Source organism: Equus caballus, chromosome 1 (genome assembly GCF_041296265.1).
Source record: "Equus caballus isolate H_3958 breed thoroughbred chromosome 1, TB-T2T, whole genome shotgun sequence".
Taxonomy (NCBI): Eukaryota; Metazoa; Chordata; class Mammalia; order Perissodactyla; family Equidae; genus Equus; species Equus caballus.
The window spans coordinates 105334600-105355573 of record NC_091684.1 but is presented as its reverse complement, the minus strand read 5'-3'; the positions used below and the strand labels follow the sequence as shown (position 1 = coordinate 105355573).

General features: G+C 58.3%; 1 protein-coding gene across 1 annotated transcript; it reads right to left on the bottom strand.

Annotated features, from left to right (window-relative positions):
- Positions 1-3497: 3497 nt before the first annotated feature.
- MESP2 (mesoderm posterior bHLH transcription factor 2) lies at positions 3498-5798 on the bottom strand. Its single transcript, XM_005602781.4, has 2 exons — positions 4944-5798; positions 3498-4144 (listed from the first exon to the last, which is right to left on the bottom strand). Exons 1-2 carry the CDS (start codon positions 5796-5798, stop codon positions 3884-3886), a joined length of 1116 nt encoding a protein of 371 aa, XP_005602838.2. The 3' UTR covers positions 3498-3883.
- Between the last annotated feature and the right edge of the window lie 15176 nt (positions 5799-20974).

Sequence of the window (20974 nt, the reverse complement as noted above, 5' to 3'; positions counted from 1 at the left end):
AGGCGAGCCCGGAAGACCAGAGAGAGGCTCTGTGGTGTCAGGCCCTCTCACCTCCCCAGCCTCTGGAAGGCTCCTCAGGAAGCACGACCTCTACACCACAGGGTCCAGGGAAGGCCTGGCTGAGGGACTCAGCCCATGTGCAGTCTCTTAGGGATGGTGACCGGGGTCCCCAGGAAGGTGTGGGCAGACCCGGCATCCCCAGCAGGGCACCAGCATCAGCTCCTCTTCCTCTCCTGCCCGGCCCCCAGCAGGGAGGAGCAGCCAAGAGCAGGGGCCTGGGACAGAGCCACGCATGGAGGCGAGAGGCTATTGCTCCCCAGAGGCCTGGGTGGGCCTCCCTCCTGGAGGGGAGGACAGGGGGACAGAATAACCCAGCCCGGGGCCTGCCCCCTCACTCCAGCAGCATCTCAGATGTCCCCGGAAGCTCCAGCTGGGGGAGGGTGGCCTCTGGGCTCTGCCTTGGCACCTCCTGGGGAGGCCTCTGGAGGGAGCCGGGAGAACTAGGCACCAAGTCCAAGAAGATGCTCAGCTCCGGCCGCTGCTGGGCAAGGCCAGGACTCTCCTGGTTCCACTCCAGCCCTTGCCGGGCTTCAGAGCTGGAGTGTGGCCGTCAGCGACTGGACCAGGCAGTGCCTCTCTCTGCCCCTGTAAGGACTCGCCGCAGACAGACAGGAGCCAGAGGAGGCAGACGGGCGGTTGTTCGGGTCTGCCTCTGCATAGATGCTGTGAGACGTGGAGCCGAGACCTCGGGTCTGCTCAGGAAGGAGAGAGCACTGGACAGGGAGTCAGGGGCCTGGTGTCCGTACCTAGCTGGGGGCGAGGGAAAGCTGCTCCCCTCCCTGGGCGTGTGTCCTCTCCTGTGAAGTGAGGGGTGAAGAAGATGGTATATATTCTGAGGAATATGGGGTAACCGTTGGGGTTCAAACTGATGCAGCCTGAACTAAGGAAGCCTGGCTTATGGGGCTGTCATGGGGGCATAGTGGTTAAGTTTTGCTCCACTTTGGTGACTCAGGGTTCATAGGCACAGCCCTACACACCGCTCACCAGGCCATGCTGTGGCAGTGTCCCACATGCAACACAGATGTTAGCTCAGGGCCAATCTTCCTCAACAACAACAAAAAGAAGTCTATCAAACACACGTTGCACACCTGCGTAACCATCAGAGAGCGCACCCTCTGAAGACAGGAGTGCACCCTCCCCTCCTTCGCCCCATTGGTAATGCTCCCCATATTAATGCCTTTCCCTTCCCCACATCAGGTCACGTTGACCTGCTCATTTGCAAGTAAATACTTCTTTGAAACATTGAAAACGTCTCCTGGGTGTGTTGAACGTATGCTCTCCATTCTACAAGACACAACAGTGTCCTGAAAGCCACGCTTCCCTGGAACCCTTCCCTCTTCTCTGCAGAAGGCCTCGCGGCTCTAGTCCTCCCCCTGGCTCAAGTAAAACTCACCTTATTCCTCTCATTCATTGAATGGCTAGTGGTCATTCTGTGTCCACACTCCCAACCTGGTGGGGGCTCAGAGCCCTGGGGGATCCTGTTACAACCCCAGGGCCCAGAGGCACTGAATCACCCTCAGCAGGGGACCCTGGAGCCAGATGGCTCACCACACAGTCAGGGCAGGGAAGCACAGGCCTGCGTCCCCTCTCAGCTCGTGTGACTCTCTTTGGCTCCTGCGTGTCGGGCAGTGACCATGAGCGAAGCCTGAGAGCCCGGAGCCATAGGGCCCATTCCTGTCTCCACCTCAGAGCTGAGGACACTACACTGAGGCTCAGGGAGGCGTCACAGCATGCCCACGCTACACGGCAGGTGAGAGCGGAATGGAACATGCGCCCAGGGCAGTCGCTCCCTGGACCCGTCTCCTTGCTGTGTGTAACCTGGAGAGGGGGATGACAAACCCCCTGGCAGCCCGTGCGGACATGAGGGCCCTGGGGTAGGAACCAGAAGCCACTCTTAGAAAGTTAGGGGAAGAAGGCACCACAGTGGTCACCTAAGCCTGCTCCACTTTCAGAGATGGGGAAACTGAGGCACAGAGAGGGAATGCCCTGCCTGATGTTACAGAGCACCTCAGATGGAGGCCCTGCATGTGGCCTAGAGCTCAGGCAGCCCGTGCTCTGGTCTTCCTCCCCGTCTTCGCCCGGCACCGTCACAGGGCCTCCCTGCTCAGCTCCATCTCTGTGAAGCAGCCAGAGGGACCTAGAGCGGCTCCGACCAGCTCACCCCTCCCCAACCTCCGTCCCTCCCCATCACCTTGGAAACAGAGGCCCACACCCCACCATGCAGGGCGCCTCGCCACCCTGCCTCCGAGCTCCTTTTCCAACTCTATCCGTTCTTCTCCCTCAACTCTAGACGTTTGCCGCTTGTTTCAACCTGGCTCAGGCCGTTTCCTCTGCCTGGGTCACTCCTCCCTCCCTCCTCCTGGCCAACTCCTGCACACCCCTCAACACCCGGCTCCAACACCTGCGACCCTCCCCGACCCGTGTCAGCAGACACAGAAGGAAGTCCCCCACCGCTGGTCCTAAGCCCACGGCAGCCTTTGCTGGTGCATCCCAGCATCCTCCCCGGGCTCCTGGAGGGCCTCTTATTCTTACTCGAGGCAGCAGGACTGATGGATCAGGGACTCAAGAATGAGACCAGCTTGTCAACCGTCTCCCTCCAGGATGTCACATCCTCTCTGATCCCAAAGTACCTGGTATACCACTGCCCCCTTGATCTGGGCTCTGATCGTTACTTCCCTGTAACTCACTGTTAGTTGGGCAATGCTGCTCTCTGGCACCTAATCCTGGGTGTTGTGGGCTGAACTGTGTTCCCCTCAGACTCAGGGTGAAGTGCTAACCCCCAGGACCTCAGCATGTGCATGTATTTGCAGATGGAGCCTGTGAAGAGGAAATTAAGGTAAAACGACGTCACACGGATGGGCCCTGATCCAGTGGGCCTGGTGTCCTCAGGAGAGGACATTAAGACGTACACACAGCCTTCAGGAGCCCGTGTGAGCACGCAGTGAGAGGCGCCGTCTGCAGGCCAAGGAGGCCTCAGAAGAAACCAAGCTGCTGACACCTTATCTGGGCCTTCCAGCCTCCGGAACCGTGGGAAATACATTTCTGTGGTTTAAACCATCCACTTTGTGGTACTTTCTTGAGGCAGCCCTAGCAACCTAACACACTGGGCCTAGCATGCGGGAGCCACTCCCGAGCATCCTTTGGAAACGATTTCATATAGTCATGAGAGAGCCCTGCGGGTCAGCAGGAATGCCCCAGAGGAACGGGAAGGGCAGTGGCCGTGGGTCTGAGGCAAGTGCACAGGCCCGAGTGTGAAGCCGCCTGGGCCACCTGCACAGCAGGCCAGATGCAATAAAGACCGTCAAACCACCAAGTGAGGCCCCCCTCCGCCCTGGAAGGCCTGGAGTCCAGGAGGGGAAGAGCAGCGTGACTTTTCCCCACAGGATGGGAACACTTCTTTTCCAGAGGCAACAAAAACCCAGGTTGGTAGAAGCAAAACAGATCAAGCCAGATTTTTGGTGTTCTGTTTTCAAGTACAAAATCAAAGCATATCAGCGTCTGCCCTACCCCCACCCTGAACCCGCTCCCCTCCCAGTCCAGCCCGGCCACTTCTCGGTCAAGCAGCCACTATGTCACTGCAGCTCAGGCTGTGTTCTGCAGAGCATCCGTCGTTCTGGGGGAGTCTGGAGTGGCGGGCACTGCTCCAGCCCTGACTCCAGCCGGGAGGCCACCCACGACCTGTTTCAATCACTTCTTCCATCAGACATCACGTAGAAAAGGAGCCTTGGCCAAAGGCAAGCTGGAAAACCACTGAGGTAGGCAGTGAGGAGGGCGCCCCACACCTCAGGCCTGACTCCTGGCTGAGAAGGGGCAGGCCAGGCCGTTAGGAGAGGATGCCCAGGTGGGCCCCCTCCAGCTCTTCCTGCCAAAGTTCAGGGCAGCCACTGAGCTGCAGGCCTGAGCTCTGGGGAGGGCTGTCATCACTGAGGCAGAAGGCGGGGCCCGGGCCCAGGTCCTCCAAGTGAGCCAGCACCTCTGCACTGTGGCTCCAGCATCCGTGCTGGGTCTGAGGCTGGAGTCTCTGGCATGCTGGGCGGGGCAGAGTTTCTGGCAACAGACAGGCCTCCAGAGACAGAGAGATACCCTGCAAGAAAGACAAGAGCAGCTGGTTGTGGGCCACAGCCTGAGGCCCTGAGATCTGGAGTGGACGCTCCCCAGAGGGTGCCCGGCAGTTCCTGAACAGCCCGGACGCTATGGACGCCCTGGATGCGGGGAGGCAAAGTGATGCTCAGAATTGGCGCTGGAGATGCGCTGCCGGGGTTCACTCCCAGCCCTCCTCCTCTCTAGCTACGGGAACTCAGACGAGCTCTCAGTCTCTGTTTTCTCCTCTGTAAAACGGGGATCGTGGAAGGCTGAATGAGTTAATACCTGTGAAGTGCCAAGAATGGTAAGCCTTCAGTAAACTTTCGTTATTAATAGGCTCTTTTCTGCGGCCCATGAATGAACGAAGCTTGAAGAAAACATGGTCACCAGCTCCAAGCCCATCTACTCAGGAAGCCCCTACCCCCCGGGCCGGCTGGGTCCTCCTTCCCTCCACACTCACTGGAGCACCTGGAGCCAATTTCCTGACAGTGGCCCCTGCGGCCTTCCGTCCTGGCCTCTGCAGCAAGTCAGAGGACTCCCCCTTCTACACGTCTATAAAGACTTCTGGATACAAGTGAAGGGGCCTTAAATCCCCAGGGCCCCACCTCTTCTCCAAGGAGGCCAGGGTCCTCTCCATCCTCCCTAGAGCTTCTCTCCACCCTAACCAGCGTTGGATTAGATAACCCCGGATCTAAAAACTGTTCTATTCTCTGCGGACAGAGCCTTCCCAGCCCCTCCATTTCAGGTGGAAGCCTGGGGACCACCCCGCGGGAAGCAGCGCTGGCCTTGGCGGCGCGTACCTGGTACCCCGCAGCCAGCTCCGGGGCCGCGGGGGGCGGCGTCCAGTACGTAGCCTGGCTCCTGGGCTCTGGGCCCGTCCGTGCTCCCGAGCAGACCTGGGGCGGCGTCCAAAGGGCCGCGTCGGGGGCTCTCCCTTGAGACAGTTGCGGGGGCGACTGCATCCCAGCGCAGTAAGGGGGTGTCACCCAGGGACCCATATCGGGGATCCTGTTCCCCAGGAGCTCGGGTGCCGCCGGGGCCCCGGGGCCGGCGGGCGGGGAGCCCCAGGACACCGCGGCGCCGGCTGTGGAGCCCAGGCCCGGGCCGCGCGTCTGCGTCTGCGTCTGCACCTGCGCGGGGCCGCCGTCGGGGCAGAGCGGGCAGCCCCGAGGGCGCGGCGAGGCGCTGGGCCGCGGGCACCGGCGCCGCAGGCTGTCCTCGCTGAGGCCCAGCACGGCCGACAGGTGGCCGATGTAGCGGATGGCCAGGCGCAGCGTCTCGATCTTGGTGAGGCTCTGGCCGGCGGGCGCCACCGCTGGCGGCAGGAAGCGGCGCAGCTCGTGCAGCGCGCGGGCGAGGGTGCGCATGCGCAGCTTCTCGCGCTCGCTGGCGCTCTGCCGCGGGCCGCCGGCGGCTCCGGGCCGTGCTCGTGCGGGCGCCGTCGGGGCGGCCTCTGCGGCGCGGGCTGCGCGGGCTGCGCGGGCTGGGGGCGCGGGCTGCGGGCGGCCGCGGGCGCCGTCGCAAGGGCACGAGCCCGACGAGTCGGAGGAGGAGGCCGGGGACGTGCAGTCGGCGTGGCCGGCCCAGCCCCAGCCCTGGGGCGAGAGCCAGCGATCCTGGCCGAGGAGGGTCTGCAGAGGAGGGGACTGGGCCATGGCCGGCTGCGGCTCTGGGAGGCTGCCCGCCCGCCAGCTCCGGCCTGAGCTTTTATCGGGCCCGAGGTGCAAGGGGGCCCCCCACCAGGTGACGGAGAGGTGTCAAAACCCACAGAGCCAGGGAGGGTCTGGGCTGGGGGGCCCTGGGAAAGGGGGCCCATTTGCGGAGGTGTGGATTCTGACCCCTCGGTAAGTGTGTGAGGACGATTCGATTCGCATCTGGATGGAGCTGCTGAGCTTCTCACCCTGTCCCACCCCCTGCCCCGCCCGCTCAGGGTGAGTGCCCAGGAGCCAGAGGACCGTGGACAGTGGCATGGTCTGGAGGGGCTGGGCTGTCCCTCAAGTGACTCATGGACCCCTGGGAAGAGCGGCCGCCTCTCTCATCACCCGCCCCCGGGGGGCTGTGCCCAGTGACTTCCACCCAGGGCCTGCACGTTTGCTGGGGAGGCCTCCAAGGCCAGCCGCGGGGAACCCGGCCACAGTGCTGGCCACGGGGAGGAGGGGACACACGTGAACCTTCCAGGGTCCCCTGGAACCGCACTTGCTGATTTGCTGAGTGACACTGAGAAAGTCATCACACTGCACACAGTTAATGACAGTCCCTGGAAAACAGAGCATCCTGGAGAAGAGGAATGGGGTGCAGTGGGTGATGATGGGGGAAGGTGGACCCCCCAAGCAGGGCTGAGTCAGACCCTCTTTGTGTGCTGTGAGACCTTGGGCAAGTCACTCGATTCCTCTGAGGCTCAGGCTTCCTCATCCTCATAGCAGTAATGACATAACAGACCACCGGGGGTGGTGCTGGCACTAAGGGCACATCCACGGAACCGCCTCGTGTGGCCTGGCAAGTGGCGAAACGCTTGCTGCTGTCGTTTTATAAAGAAGGCACTTTCGTTTCCAGATGCTTGTAGGCATTATTCTTTTTATTATTTGTTTAATATTTAAATACTTAGCCGGTGGTAAGTGTCAGGCTCACCAGGCTGAACAAGCTGGTCGTGGTCTGTGCTTTTGTGAGGTTTCAGCCTTGGGGGAGAGACGGGTGTCAGGCTGCTATCTCGTGAGCAGCTCCACCACCAACTAGCTGTGTGTCCTGGGGCGGGGCCCTGAACCTTTCTAAGCCTGAGCTTCTCTATAAAACAGGCCTCATAATTAGAGCATCTACTCACAGAACTGCTGATACAGTCTCCTCGTACAAACTGTGACGTATGAAGTTTTAGAGTAAAAGCCGTCACTCCTCAGCAGTAATTCCAGGTTAGAGGCGGCGTCAGCGTTCTCGGTGATCTTGGGAGAAAGGCTGAACTCGGGGCTGAGGGCCAAACGGGGGCCCAGGACTGTAGAGTTTGGACCACAGAGGAGGAGAGGTCACGGCCGAGCATCGAGCCGTGAGGAGGACTTGGGTAGAGAGAGAACATTCTGGGTGTGGGAACCGCGTAACCAAAGGCCTGGCAGTGGGCCTCCCCCAGGTGCTTCGGGAGCTGTGGGAGGATGGTGGCGTGGAGAACTGGAGGGCCTTGGCTGGGGTCAGGCTAAGAAGCTGGATGTTACTCGCAAGGCCATGTGGAGCCAAGTGGACTTTTGAGCAGATGTGACATAAAAAAATCCGTAATCAATAAGTAAAGGTCAACACGATGATGTTTCAGGAACAGACTAGCCCTTGCCAGCCTGAAGTAGTAGGTGCCCAGTAGTATTTTTACGGCTGTTTTTAAAAATTAACTTTTAGTTACTCCAATGACATAACTAATCCATTCTCTTTGCAGAAATGGAAACACCGCAGATGGAGCTGGACTCCCTGTAACCTGTCCCCAGAGGTCACAGCTGCTGTTCTGTCGTCGTGTGTCCTTCCAGACCTGGCCCCTGCGTTCACGGGAACATGTGTGTCTTCAGAAAACACGCAGTGTAAGTGAGGTGACGTTATGGCATGTTGCCTGTAACTTGCTTGTTTTCACTCAACAGTGTATCTTAGAGCATTCCATGCCAGCGCATATTAGCTCAGTCGTAGTTGTCATAGTTGATTTAAATGTCCATTTTCATCATAGTGGGCAATTTTAAGTGGTAAGAAAAAAAATAAAATGGCAGGAGGTGCAGATAAACTTTCAATGGTGAAATTACATCACTTTCTTCAGGAACTTATTTTACGATATTGGAGAAAGTGTGCCCCAGTTACCACTCTGACGTTATGATGGAGCAAGGATTGACAGTGAACAACGTTGGTCACGACAACTGTTGTTTACTTTATTCCAGCTGCTGTGTTTGGGGAGAGGAAAGTTGTAGTTTGTCCGTGGCGCACAAAAAAGGTGGAATCCATTAACCCTGGCCTTGATTTCAAACAGGTTTTCTTTGGAAAGAAGCAGTTATCATGCAACGGTTCATGACTTAAAAGGGTGTAAACCCAGAGAAAAGATACTACTGCTTTTCCTAAGGGCAGCGGGGACTTAGAAACCAGGCAATCCTACACTTCTTAGGTTGAAATAATGGCAAATCATTTGTAATAAATCATCATATTCGTCCAAGGCTGCACAATACTATAAAATTTTGACATATTGTACTATCCTGGACTTTACTTACGTGTAATTGACAGTTGTGAACGAACTCATCAGGTTTCGTACATGTTTCTTGATCTGGATTCTGAAGGTTCTGATCGACGTGCTGTTGACACTGAGCTCTCTGACTCACCCTTTTAACTGCTGTGTAATATTCCATAGCGTGCTCATACCACAGTCAGTCCCTTATTGACGCATCTTTAGCATTTTTTAATTTTTGCCAAATAGCACTGCCTTGTGCCCGGGCAGCTAGAGATGCAGTGTTGGGATGGCCTTGTGATCTCCAGGAAGGTTCTGAATATCCACGATTACTCCTCTCTCCCACCCTCTACCCATTAGAGGCAGCCTGGAGGGATTTCCCAGGAAAGGGTCTAGGGAAAATGGGAATCCACGCCAGCACAGAGCTCTGCATGCTGTCCTTTCCTCTCCAGGACAGCCTGGCCCCCAGGTTGGGGCCAGCCCCAGAGCCCAGGCCCTGAGGGCTGTGGGATGTCAGAGCACGGGTTCTGGAATGGGGGCCCTTGGCCTGGTTTGCTGTGGCCCCCAGCTCTTCACGGGGCCTGCAGCCCGGGAGGCAGTGGAGTTTGATGGTCAGGAGGCCAGGCTGTGGGATCAGACAGACCTGGGCTTAGGGGCCCAGCTCCACCCTCACCGACCGTGAGAACCTGGGCAGCAAGCTTACCCTCACTTTTCTCCTCAGTTGCTGGGTAAATGAAGATGATGTGTGGCACGGCACTGAGCACAGAGCCTGTTTGTGGGCCCTGCGTTAGCCAGTTCGGGGCGGCAGAATGAAGCGGGTGAAGGACGAGGCTGGGTTCTGAGTAGGGGGCCCACATCTTCAGCCTTGGCCCTGAAGAAGGGCATGCCTTCCTTCTCCGAGACTTCCGGTTCCCCGCCTCCATTGCCAGCCTTTCTCCTCCGTGGACCCAGCATGAGGGTCCAGCTTAGCGGGTGCTGGGGCTCCTGGCCTGTGGCAAAGGGCCAGCAGAACTGTGGGGCAGAGGCTCTGGGAGAGCTCAGGTGGTGGGGCCGGAGCCAGGGCCAGCCAGCCCAGCCAAGGCCAGGAATGGACGGCTGGACCGGCTTGTCCTGCTGGGCCGGGTCCCAGCCCAGGTGTCCGTCCAGCTGGCCTCCAGCCTTGGCACCCACAAGCATCCATCCTCCTGTGCTGGCACTTGTCCCAGGTGCGGGGCCAAGGAGCTGGGTCCAGCCCTGCCCCACGGGGCTTCCACTTGGGCCATCTCTGCTCTGTTCCTCATCTGACTCACCTGTCGACAGGGGGGACGTCTGTGGCGATGTGCTGCTGGGTCAGGTGATCACCTCTGGGCCTCAGTGTGCCAGTGACACCAGGTTCACCCCCTCCTTCCTGTCATCGGAGGAGGCGCTGGCTTGTTCACGAGTGTGGCAGACACTTCTTGTTGCCCACCCGGGGTCTGTTTCAGCCTCTGTTCTTTCTTCCTTAATGACGAGACCCTGTGTTATTGTGGGTGGTGATCTGCCCAGCTGAAAAGCCTCAGTTCCCAGCCTCGCTTGCAGGTGGAACGGCCCCTGAGGTGTTGGTGGAGGTGTTGGACGGGGCTTCCGGGAAAGCTGCTTAAAGCAGAGAGGTGCGGTCCTGTGGCTCTGCCCTCTTATATTCTCTTCCTACCTGGACAACAGACACTTGAGCAACCAGTTTGTGAGCCTGAGGCAACGTCAAGGACAGAATCACACAGTAAGGATGGTGGAGCAAAAAGAAGCCTGAGGCCTTGATGACTACGTGGAAGTGCCACACTGGCCCAGCATGTGTACCCCGGAATTTCTTCATTGTGACAGAAAATAAATCACCATCCGGTTTAGGTTGCTGTCATGTTGGGGGTGTGCTGTGAGCAGCCCAACACAATTCCTGTCCACGAGAGTTAAGTTCCTAGGGTGTCGTCGTCGACAGTGGGGCCACATGAGCTGGATGGCAGATCGCTTAAGTGAATTCACGTCAGACTCAATGTTCCCGCAGATGGATGGACGGACGTTCACCTGGAAGAAGGTTCTAGTCATGTGCCACCAGATCTCTTCCGAGCCTCGTGATGAGCAACATTATGATCTTGAGTGAAGACGTGAACCGATCTAATTTGGGGTAAGATCCAAACCCGAGAAGTAAACAGGGTAACAGCCAGGATCCCAAGAGATCCTAACAAAGTGGGGCGGTGGGGGAAGGGCACATTTGTGTGGTGACCGATGGCAACTAGACTTCTGATGGTGAACACGGTGCAGTATACACACAAATTGGAATATAATGATGTACACGTGAAACAAAAAAAAAAGTAAATAAAGAGATCCTGACAGACCGGAAAAAGCTGTCAGTTCTCACAAGGTGGGACCAGCAGGGCCCTGTGCCCTCCCAGCTCAGGGTCAGGGGCATCCCGTGCCCAGCAGCTGTGTAGAGATGGTGTGACAGTCATTGCCTCCAGGCGTCCAGGTGTGGAAACAGTGGTGACCCCATTCCCTCTCACTGGTTCAGGAGGCCTGTCACCCAGGAGGGATGGTCTCCTGTTCCCTGCACACACACCCCCTTGTCTGCACACACACACACACCCTTCTCTGCACACACACCCTTCTTCTCTGCACACACATACACACACACACCCCCTTTCCCTGCACACACACAAACCCTTCTCTGCAAACACACACACACCCTTCTCTGCATGCACACACGCATGCCCCTTTTCTGTGCCCAGAGCTCTGGCGCAGCTGGGTGCCCTCTGGGGGCTGGGCCACCAGGCCCCCGGGACCCTCAGCTCAGCTCCCGGGCTGGCAGTGCAGGCTGGAGCAGGGCCAGGACAGGAGCCCCCTCAGCCTGGCCCTTCCTTTCCGTGGGTCCCTCCCAGGCCCGGGGGCGGCCAGGCTGTGGGAACGCAGAGTGGGGGGTGGGGGCACGGGCCGCAGGAGCATGTGCTCTTCTCGTCACAGCGAGCGTGTGGCCACCTTCACACCTCCGCTCTGCCTGTTGACACAAGGCCACCACCTCCAGGGCAGAAGGTGTCGACTTGGGAAAGTGGGTGTGCAGGGGCCCCCAGGACGCCAGGCCCTCAGAGCCGGGAGTGCGCTTCTGGGCTGGGAGAAGGGGCTGCAGACCCTGCCCAGGAGGCCCAGGGGAGATCAGGCCTGTGTCCCTGGGATGGGGGGGCGGTGGGGGAAGACAGGGGCCTGGACCGGCCCCTCCCTCCAGGAGCCCGGAGTCAGCCTCCCCTGGCCCGGGGGCTGGTATGTGACTCTCGGCACAGCCAGGGAAGCCCAGGGACAAGGCCCTGCCAAGCAGAGCACCATCAGTGTCACTGGGAGGCCCAGAGACGGACAGCCACCAGGATAAGGTCACCGAGTGGCCCCTGGGACTGAAGGCCACCCTGGGCGAGCCTCAGCCTGGCCTTGTCTTCAGAGCCCTTCCACACGGTGCAGTGCCCGGCCCCAACCCCGTGTCGTCCAGCCACTGTTGTCCACTGGCTCAGAAGGGGAAATGGGGCCCAGAGAGGTCACACCATTGCTTCAGGTCCCCAGAGCCAGGATTTGAACCCCCAAGGCCGTGCCCACACCACTGGGCAACACTGCCCGGGCCCACTGAGGCTCCAGGGAGGGGTGAGCTGCACTGCCCTTGGGGAGCTGGGGGTTGGAAGAGGGAAGAGGAATGAGTTGGGCTCTGAGTCTGTGGTGGCCTGATGTGCTGGGACCACGAGCGAGCGAGAGGGGCTCCCTGGCCCGAGAGCAGGTGGAGGAAGGGAGGGACCTGCAGTTGTGGACGTTCTCCCAGTGCAAGTGGGGCCTTCATGGAGAAGGGGACCATGTGGCCCACGTCTGGCAGTGGCGAGCCCTGGGCTAGTTTGGGCAGTGCCAGGTGGGCTGGAGCCCGGGGTGCAGGCGGGGAGCAGGGGAAAGGGGGCGAGCAGCAGGGAGGAGTAGGGGTGGGCAAGTCTTGCTGAGAGAGGAGTTCGGACTCTTAGGGAGGCGGCGAGGTCCCCAGACATTCTGAGGAAGGAGAAGGGCTGGGAGCTGAAGAGCGGGAAGCAGAGTGCCAGTCAGGAGAAGCATCACATGAGGGCCGGGCACCAGAAGGGGGGTCACATCAGGGCAGGGGCTGCCTGGAGCTGGGGCAGAGGCACCAGCAGTGGGGTCCCATGAGGGCGGGGGCTGCCTGGAGCTGGGGCAGGGGCCCTGGGATTGGGCCTAGGAGCCCTGAGGAGAGCACGTGGAGAAAGGTGGGGAGGATGTGGCCACTCTTGGCTGGGGAAGTGCAGGAGGGGCTGGGGGCCACAGGCGTGCGGGGAGCTGCCCAGCAGGCTGGGGACATGGAGGTGGACCCACTGCTCTCCCTCCAACAAGAAAGCTGAGCCAAGGAGGCTGGGGAGGAAGGGCCTGCCTCATGGCCCTGGTCCAGCTCCGGGGCCCAGCAGAGGCAGCTCAGGCCTAGGGCCAATCACGCCCAGCTCAGTGCCCATTTGAGACTCAGTCTCCTCATCTGCACAATGGGTGACCTTGCTGGGAGGATCGGGGAGCACCATGTGCTCAGCACATCAGGCTCCACACGGCCTGCCTGCCTGCCCTGCTGGAGAGGGACCAATGAGGTCTTGCCGCTCTTGAGAAGGACAAAGGGAGAGGGTGAGGGTGCCCAGGCCTGTGGCCCCCAGCCCTGGGAGGAGGGCCCAGCCTCCCCACCTCAGCTCCCAGAGCCATCAGGGGCTTGGGCCCATCTGCTGGAATGGGCACAGGCTTGGGGGTGGGTTCTGCAAAGGCTTTCTCCCCTCCCGCCCTTCCCTCCCTCTCTCCCTCCCTCCGTCCTTTCTTTTTTTAATTACCAAAGCCATGAATGCTTCTTACAAAAAAGTGGGAAAATATACGCAATCAAAAAGAAGGGAATTTTAAACACCCCCTGTTGCACCCAGCGAGAAGCACGTGCACACGTGGGCCCGCATCTCTGCCCCCTGAGCTTTCTAGCGTCCCTACAGATACATGAACAGAGACAGAGGCATCGAGAGGGCATGTTGGGGCTTTTGTTTTTCCATTTTTTGAAGCTTCTGGTATATATTTTTTCTTTTTCTTTAGACAGCTTTATTGAGATATATTTCACATACCATACATTCTGTTTAAAGTATACAATTCAAAAGTTTTTGTATGTTATGTTTAAAATTTTTAAAAATTGTGGTAAAGTGTATATAACATAAAATTTGCCATGTTAGTCATTTTTAAGTGTCCATCTTCAGTGGCATTAATGACCATCGTGCAACCATCACCACTTCCATTTCCAGAACTTTCCCACCACCTCAAGCAGAAACCCTGTCCCTGTAAAGCAAGCACTCCCCTCTACCCTCTCCCCCAGCGCGGGTCACCTCTAATCTGCTTCCTGCCTCTGACAAGTTGTCTGTTCTGGGAACCCCACATAAATGGAGCTGTACAACATCTATCTTTTGGTGTCTGGCTATTTCCCGTAGCCTGAGGTCCTCAGGGTTCGTCTCTGGTGGAGCAGGTGTCCGCCCTTCGCTCCTCCTCATGCTTGAGTGACCTTCCGTTGTGTGGATACACCCCGTTCTGCTTCTCCATTCGTCTGTCCGTGGTCGTTTGGGGTGTTCCCCCCTTTGGGCTCCGTGCCCGGTGCTGCTGTGAGCGCTGTTAGGACTGTCAGCTCCGGTCCTGCCTCCAGTCCCTTTGGGCCCACAGAGGGCGCGTGGTCTTGTAGCCGCTGTTCTCACCGACGTGTGGAACACTTTCCATGTCAGCAGGTGCACTTCTGAAATGAGGTTCCGGAGGCCTGCCTCGTGCTCCCCGGGGGCGGGACGGCTGAGTAACAAGTTCTCTGCTGGGCTCTGAGAGGGTGCCACATCGGTGAGCCTGACACCCATATTTCAAGAATTATTTTTAAATTGCACATGTAATATACAAATGCAATCTCCCTGTGAAAAATTTAAACATTACAGATGAGACGCAAGTCTCCTTGATGACCCTCAGACCCAGACCTGCCGCTCACCCACCACGAGGCCTGGTTGTGATTCCAGATCTGGGGCGGCCCCCAGCCTGTGTCCGTGCATTCACACACCTGCACACGGCAGACCCTTACCCGGGGTGTGGTGTCATTGGATGACGTTTGATGTCGGGGTTGTGTCTTAGGTTTTTCTTTTCTCGTGTTTCGCTTGTGTCAGTGGCGTGTGTGATGGGGAAGAGTCTCCTGCAACGTGGTGCTGTTACTCGGCAGTGTGGCTTCCCTCGCACCTTGAGTCTTTTCTAATCAGGATGATTCCGACAGCAGCCCCTGTGCGAAGGGCAGCGAGCTGTTCTGAATCCTCGGGCCAGCCTCGGGAGCTCGGAGGCGGGGTGTCAAGGCTGACCCGGTCACAGGTGACCAGCAGCTGTACCAGGAACCTGGGGCTCAGCCAGCCTGGTCACCTTTGGGGTCTGGGAGGGGCACAGTGTCCAAGGGTGAAGAAAACCCTTGACTCAGGCCGAGGGCTAGACTTAGGTTTCTCCTGGGGGTCCCTCCAGAGCGAGGACTGAGCTCATCCCATCCTCAGGCTTTGGCACATACTCAGTACTGACCATGTAAAACCCTTCTCCCGCTTGATTTCGTATCTGGTCAATTTAAGCTCTGTCCCCTCCCCCTGGAGGTTCTCCACTCGCCCAGGGATGTCCCTGTCCCGCAGCCTCTGGCAAATGATCCTGTGCCCAGAGGCTCCCCACTTCCCGAGGTCCTGCCTGGAGTCCCAGCTCAGTCCTGGGAGCCCTGACTCTGCTTTCTATTGGGTCTACCTAGCTCTGGGGAGGTGGGGGCGCCCTCCCTCCCTGCCCTGGGAAGGAGCTGGAGGGGCCGAGGGCTGAGCCACCCAGCGGCTTGGCGGGGCTCACCCAGTCCTGGCTCTCCCTGTGCGGTTCCGAGCATCAGTGAGGGCAGGGGGCTGAGAAGGGGCCTGACCTGTTCCTCCTGCCTAGAGAGCCCCCGCCGGTGCTTCCTGGGGGGCTGGTGTGGACAGGCCCCAAGTTGGCAGCTGAGTGGGGCCTGCAAATCCTTATCAGGGAGTCAGCCAGGGCACAGAGCCTCAGGCTGCCCCGCCGAGAGCTGTGGTCAGCTTGTGGTCTGACCCTGTTCAGCCTTTGTTCCTAGGGGCGTGTAGGGAGGCAGGGACCTGGTCCCTGCTTGGCCCCTGCCCTCCTGCGCCTGTGCCCCTTCTCCTCCCTCCTCTGGGCTCCATCTTGCTCTGCCTCTCTACACACAGATGCAGGTTTTTCCCAGTGGACAGATGAGCAGACTGGGTTCCAGAGAGGGTCAGTGGCCTGTCTGGGGTCACACAGCCCATCACACTGACGCTGAGCCGACTTCACGCACTTCTTAAGCCAGCCCCAGCATCTCTGACACATCTACTTAGCTCCGGGTGCCCACCACCGCCTCCCCACACTGGCCCTCGCCTGGAAAAAAGGCCTCTGACTGGTAGGAGGTGGTCTGCCCTGCTCAGATCCCGAGATCCCACGTGGCTTGGCAGCGCCATCTGCTGGCTGTGGCTGGGGATTCAAGGACACTGGATGCCAGGGGTCAAGGCTCTGGCCTGAGGCTCTAACCAAGGGAGGCCATTTCAATGCCAAGATGTCCCACAGGCAGTCTGAGCCCCTGCTGCATTCTACAGCTGGGGAAACTGAGGTGCCATGTGACAAGTGTCCCCACGTTCACATGTCTGCATCTTTGCTTTGAGCTTGTTCAGCCCCTTGACCCCGCTGTGCCTCAGTTTCCCTACGTTTCACTATAAGGCTCGACCCTCCCACACGCACCCCGATGAGGCGAAGGAGCATAAATGTGTCTCCCCTAAGGAGAGAGGCGCTGTCTGCTCCCCAGCATCTCAGGCTGGCTCCCAGCACCCGGGAGACCTGTCACTTCCTCCTGCGCCTTTCCGGGAGCCGCTAAACCTCCCTCCTTTCTTCCCACCCCTCCCTCCTCAGCAGCCCTCTGCCTCTGTGACTTCCACTGGCTGCGCATCCAGCTGACCCATGACCAGGATAATCAGATTAGCATGGGTCTAGAATAATCTATTCCATATGGCTTGCCAACTCAGTGGCTCCAGGAGCTAAAGGTGTGAGGAGAGGGGGTGCCCATTGGAGGGGCTCCCTGGGAGCCTGGGGGCCTTTGCTGGGGGCGGAGGGGGAGGAGGGTGGTGGGGGACAGGCTGGGAGCTTCTTGCTGGGCCCTCTGACTGCTCTGGGCTCCAGGTGGCTGCAGCCCCTCTCCAGCCCAAGCACGGCCCCATCTATCAGAGACCCAAGGGGGCTTCGCATCCAGGGTGGGGCTGGGCCGTCCCTGTGCCTTTTCCACTCTGGATAAGAGGGGGAGTGTGCGCTGTAGGGCGTGGCTTCCGGAGTGGCCGAGCTTCACAATTCAGGGGGATTCTACTGTAGACAGCTTCTCTGGCTCCATCCTCCAGAGGCTCCGGGTCAGCAGGTCCAGGCGGGTCTGGAAACCTCTTTCTTTTTACGTCTCCACGGGTCCCTGTGACTGTGGCAAGGTTTCACGGGGGCTGGAGCACTCCAGGGCATCGCCCCTGCCCCACGCGCTCACTCTCAGGGCCACCCCCAAGGAGGAAAGCAGCCCCTCGGGTCCTCCTGTAGAGACAGGGGAGGGGGCTGGGGAGGAGGAACACAGTCCTGGGCCCAGACAGAGCCCCACAGACCCCAGCTCTGCGCCCACCAGCCACGTGACAGAGAACCAGCTCTCTGCACCTCCGTTTCCTCATCGACAGGTGACAGTGACTCGCATCACAGTGTGGCTGCGAGCTGTGCCCCAGCCAGGCCCCAGCCCAGCGCCAGGCCCAAAGCACCTCGGGAAGCAGGGTCCACACAGTGTGAGTCCATCCTTGCAGCATCGGCACAGCAGGTTTTACTCACCCCACAACCCAGAAGCGGAGCTGGGGCCCAGAAATGGAGCATGTTACCCCGGGACACAGGGGGCACGGGGCAGGACAGGGATTCCATCCTAACCCCCACTGGCCACACTCCAGAGGGCTGTCCTCGACTGTCTAAAGGTCAGGGCGTCACAGGTAACAGTCGTTCCCCTGAAAGGGCTTCCCTCTTGGCTGGTGCCGAGCTGTGGCAGGGAGGCCCCTGGCAGGAGGGGAGCTTCCCAGGAGACGCGCCTGCAGATGCTCAGCCGGCTGGCAGGAGAGGAGCCGTTTCCCTCTCCTGGGGCCTCTGGCTCCAGTGAGGATGAGATTAGGGCCTGCAAGGGGACTATTGACATAGCACCTTCGATTAGCACTCCTGTGTCAGGGGGCTGCTGGGAAATGAGGGCATCGAGGCCGGGAGGTGGGAGGGGGCAGCGCCCTGGACCAGGCTCGGCCTGAGGAACCCGGTGGGTTCCTAGCGGGAGGGCTGAGAGCCGGCCCAGCCTCAGAGGGTGCTGCTCTGTCCCACCTGCCCCCTCCCTGGCCAAGGACCCCCTGAGCGCTCCCCTCTGTCCGGCGGGGCTGCCCCAAGGCTTCGTTCCCAGGCTTACATGCTGGCAGGCGGAGGCGGCTTGGGCCAGGGGAGCGGAGCCCTGGCCCAGGCACTTGTCACAACACAGGCCCCAGAGGTGTGAAGTCCTCGTCCCAGCGGGAGGGCGTGCCTGGAGAACTCATTAGCTCAGGCAGCTCCCAAAGGAAGCCACCGAGAGGCTGGCGATAAAGAGATCAAAGGCGGGGGGCCTGGAGGTCGTGAAAGGGAGGCTGGCTGACCGAGGGGGTGGGGCCCGGGCTCCAGGTTGGAGGTCCCTCCTCTGCCCCCACTTGGCTCCATCAGGCCCTCTGACCAGAGCCTTTGCACAAACTGGGCCCAGAGACCCCAGGGGACACAGGAGGGGGAGGGACTCCCAGGTCGCACCTCCAATTTGTTAGCCTTTAGGCCGAAGACCCCAAGATTGGGGTTGGGGGTGAACCCTCCCATATGCCCGCCTCTCCTGCCGTTTTTGGGGACTCTTTGCCTCCACACTCGCCCCTGGGTCTTTTGAACGCTCTCTCCGCCCTGATCCCAGAGAGCTGCCTGTCATGCCGGCCCACATGTCCCCTCCTGCTCCAGCTCACTCCGGAGCACCCGTGGAAGTACCCAGTGAATGTTGACGCTCAGGTCCCGGACCTGAGAATCCTCTCTCACATCCGGCCTCTTGTCCAAAACATGTGCACTTGATTTCGTGCTTAATAAAGTAAGAATTCCTCTTGGAGGGTTGTCACCCACAAACCAGTGGGGGGGGGCTCCCTCTGCAGGGGAGCTGGAAGCCTCAGAGGCAGGACAGGAAAGAGATTGGCTGCACCTTCTGGACTGGTTGATGTTTTGCCTTTTTAACCGTGTGCGTTAATCATATTCTCAATAAATAAAGATATGACAATGAAACAAAAGGGGGGCTGATGGCCTAGGAGGTTTTGGTCGTTCTGAGTTTTGTCAACTATCAGCTCCAAGGTGGAAATCAGAGTTACGTGGGCGTTGGAGGGGTTTTTGACGTGCAGAAGGTTGGCCCCAAGTGCCCGGAGCGCCCCCTGTCCGTCCAGCCTGCACCCCGCACCCCCTCCCGCTCAGGGGCACCACACTCTTTCCATTCCCATCGCTTGTTCCCTTCGGTCCATGGGCTCAAAGCGCTCCATCACGGGGCTCCAGTGCCAGGTTCTGGGCTTGGATCTGGAACCCCGGGAAGGCCTCCACTGGCCAGACTCTGGAAGGGCAGACCCTGCTGCCAGCGGCAAGCTGAGGAGGGCCGCCCTGGGCCAGGCTCTGCTGGGAGTCCGTGGGTCCTGCGGCTGCGCCCGGGAGTGGGCTCCTCCCCTTGTCCTCAAGGGCGGGTTGGCACTGCCCCTCCTGGGTGAGGGGTGGGCATAAGCGTCCTGGGGTGCTGGGGCCGACTGCAGAGGAGGGGTATGGAAGGTGTTAGGGGAGGCCCAGGGCAGTGGAAGATAAAAGAGACAAGGGGGGCAGGCAGAGATGCCCAGGGAGAAGGTGCCAAGCCACTTGGCCTTCTCTGCCACAAACCAGCTCAGCCATCACTCTCACAGGGCTGCAAGCCATGGCAGACACAAAACAGTGGACCCCCGGACTGAGAGAGACCCTGGGTACCACTTCTCTTAGGACGTGCTGCCAGACACCAGGTACTTCACAGTCTAGCTGGAGAACAGACACCCACGCGTGAAGCAGCGATGGTGACCACGTGCAAACTCAACCCCTGAGGGGTCAGGCAGGCCCTGCAGATTCTCCGAGATTCCCCATGTGGACAAGCATGTTGTGTGAAATGAGACGGTCTTGTTTCCTTTCCGATTTGTAGGCCGTTTATTTCTCTTTCCTTATTGCACAGGCTAGACCCTCTCGTACAATGTCGCGTAGGCCCGGTAAGAGCCGGCGTCCTCACCTTGCTCTGGGTGCTGGGAGAGCGTTCAGTCTTTCACTCTTCAGTATGACGGGGCTGTAGGTTCTTTGCAGACGCCTTTTATCAGGTTGAGAACGTTCCCCTCTATGCCTGGTGTCCTGAGAATTTTTATCACAGAGTGTTGAATTTTGTTAAATGCTTTTCTTTCTTTTTTTTTTTTGAGTTCATAATAGTTTAGATCATTGTGAATTTCTGTTGTACATTACTTCTCATCCGTCACCATGTAAGTGCTCCGCTTCGCCCCCTGTCCCTACACCCTGGCCCCCTTCCCCTGGTAACCACTGAGCTGTTCTCTTTGTCTGGTGTTTGTTTATCCTCCACATATGAGTGAAATCGTATGGTGTTTGTCTTTCTCTGTCTGGCTTATTTTGCTTAACATAATACCCTCCAGTTCCACCCATGTTGTTGCAAATGGGATTATTTTCTCTCTTTTATGGCTGAGTAGTATTCTATTGTGTATATATACCACATCTTTTTAATCCATTCATCAGTCGATGGTCACTTGGGTTGCTTCCACGTCTTGGCTATTGTGAATAATGCTGCAGTGAACATAGGGGTGCATAAGTCTCTTTGAATTGCTGATTTCAAGTTCTTTGGGTAAATACCCAGTAGTGGGATGGCTGGGTCATATGGTATTTCTGCTTTTAGTTTTTTGAGGAATCTCCATACTGTTTTCCATGTGGCTGCACCAGTTTGCATTCCCACCAGCAGTGTATGAGGGCTCCCTTCTCTCCACACCCTCTCCGACATTTGTTGTTTTTAGTCTTAGTGATTATAGCCATTTTCACAGGCGTAAGATGGTATCTTAGTGTAGTTTTGATTTGCATTTCCCTGATGATTAGTGATGTTGAACACATTTTCATGTGTTTATTGGCTATCTGGATATCTTCTTTGGAAAAATATCTGCTCATATCCTCTGCCCATTTTTTTGATAGGCTGTTTGTTTTTGTGTTGTTCAGCTGTGTGAGTTCCTTATATATTATGGAAATTAACTCCTTGTCGGATATATGATTTGCAAATATTTTCTCCCAATTGGTGGGTTGTCATTTTGTTTCGATCCTAGTTTCTTTTGCCTTGCAGAAGCTTTTAGTTTGATGAAGTCCCACTTGTTTGTTCTTCTTTTGTTCCCCTTGTCTGAGAAGACGTGGTATTCAAAAAGCTCCTTTTAAGTTCGATGTCAAAGAGTGTACTACCTATATTATCTTCCAGGAGTTTTATGGTTTCAGGACTTGTCTTCAAGTCTTTGACCCATTTTG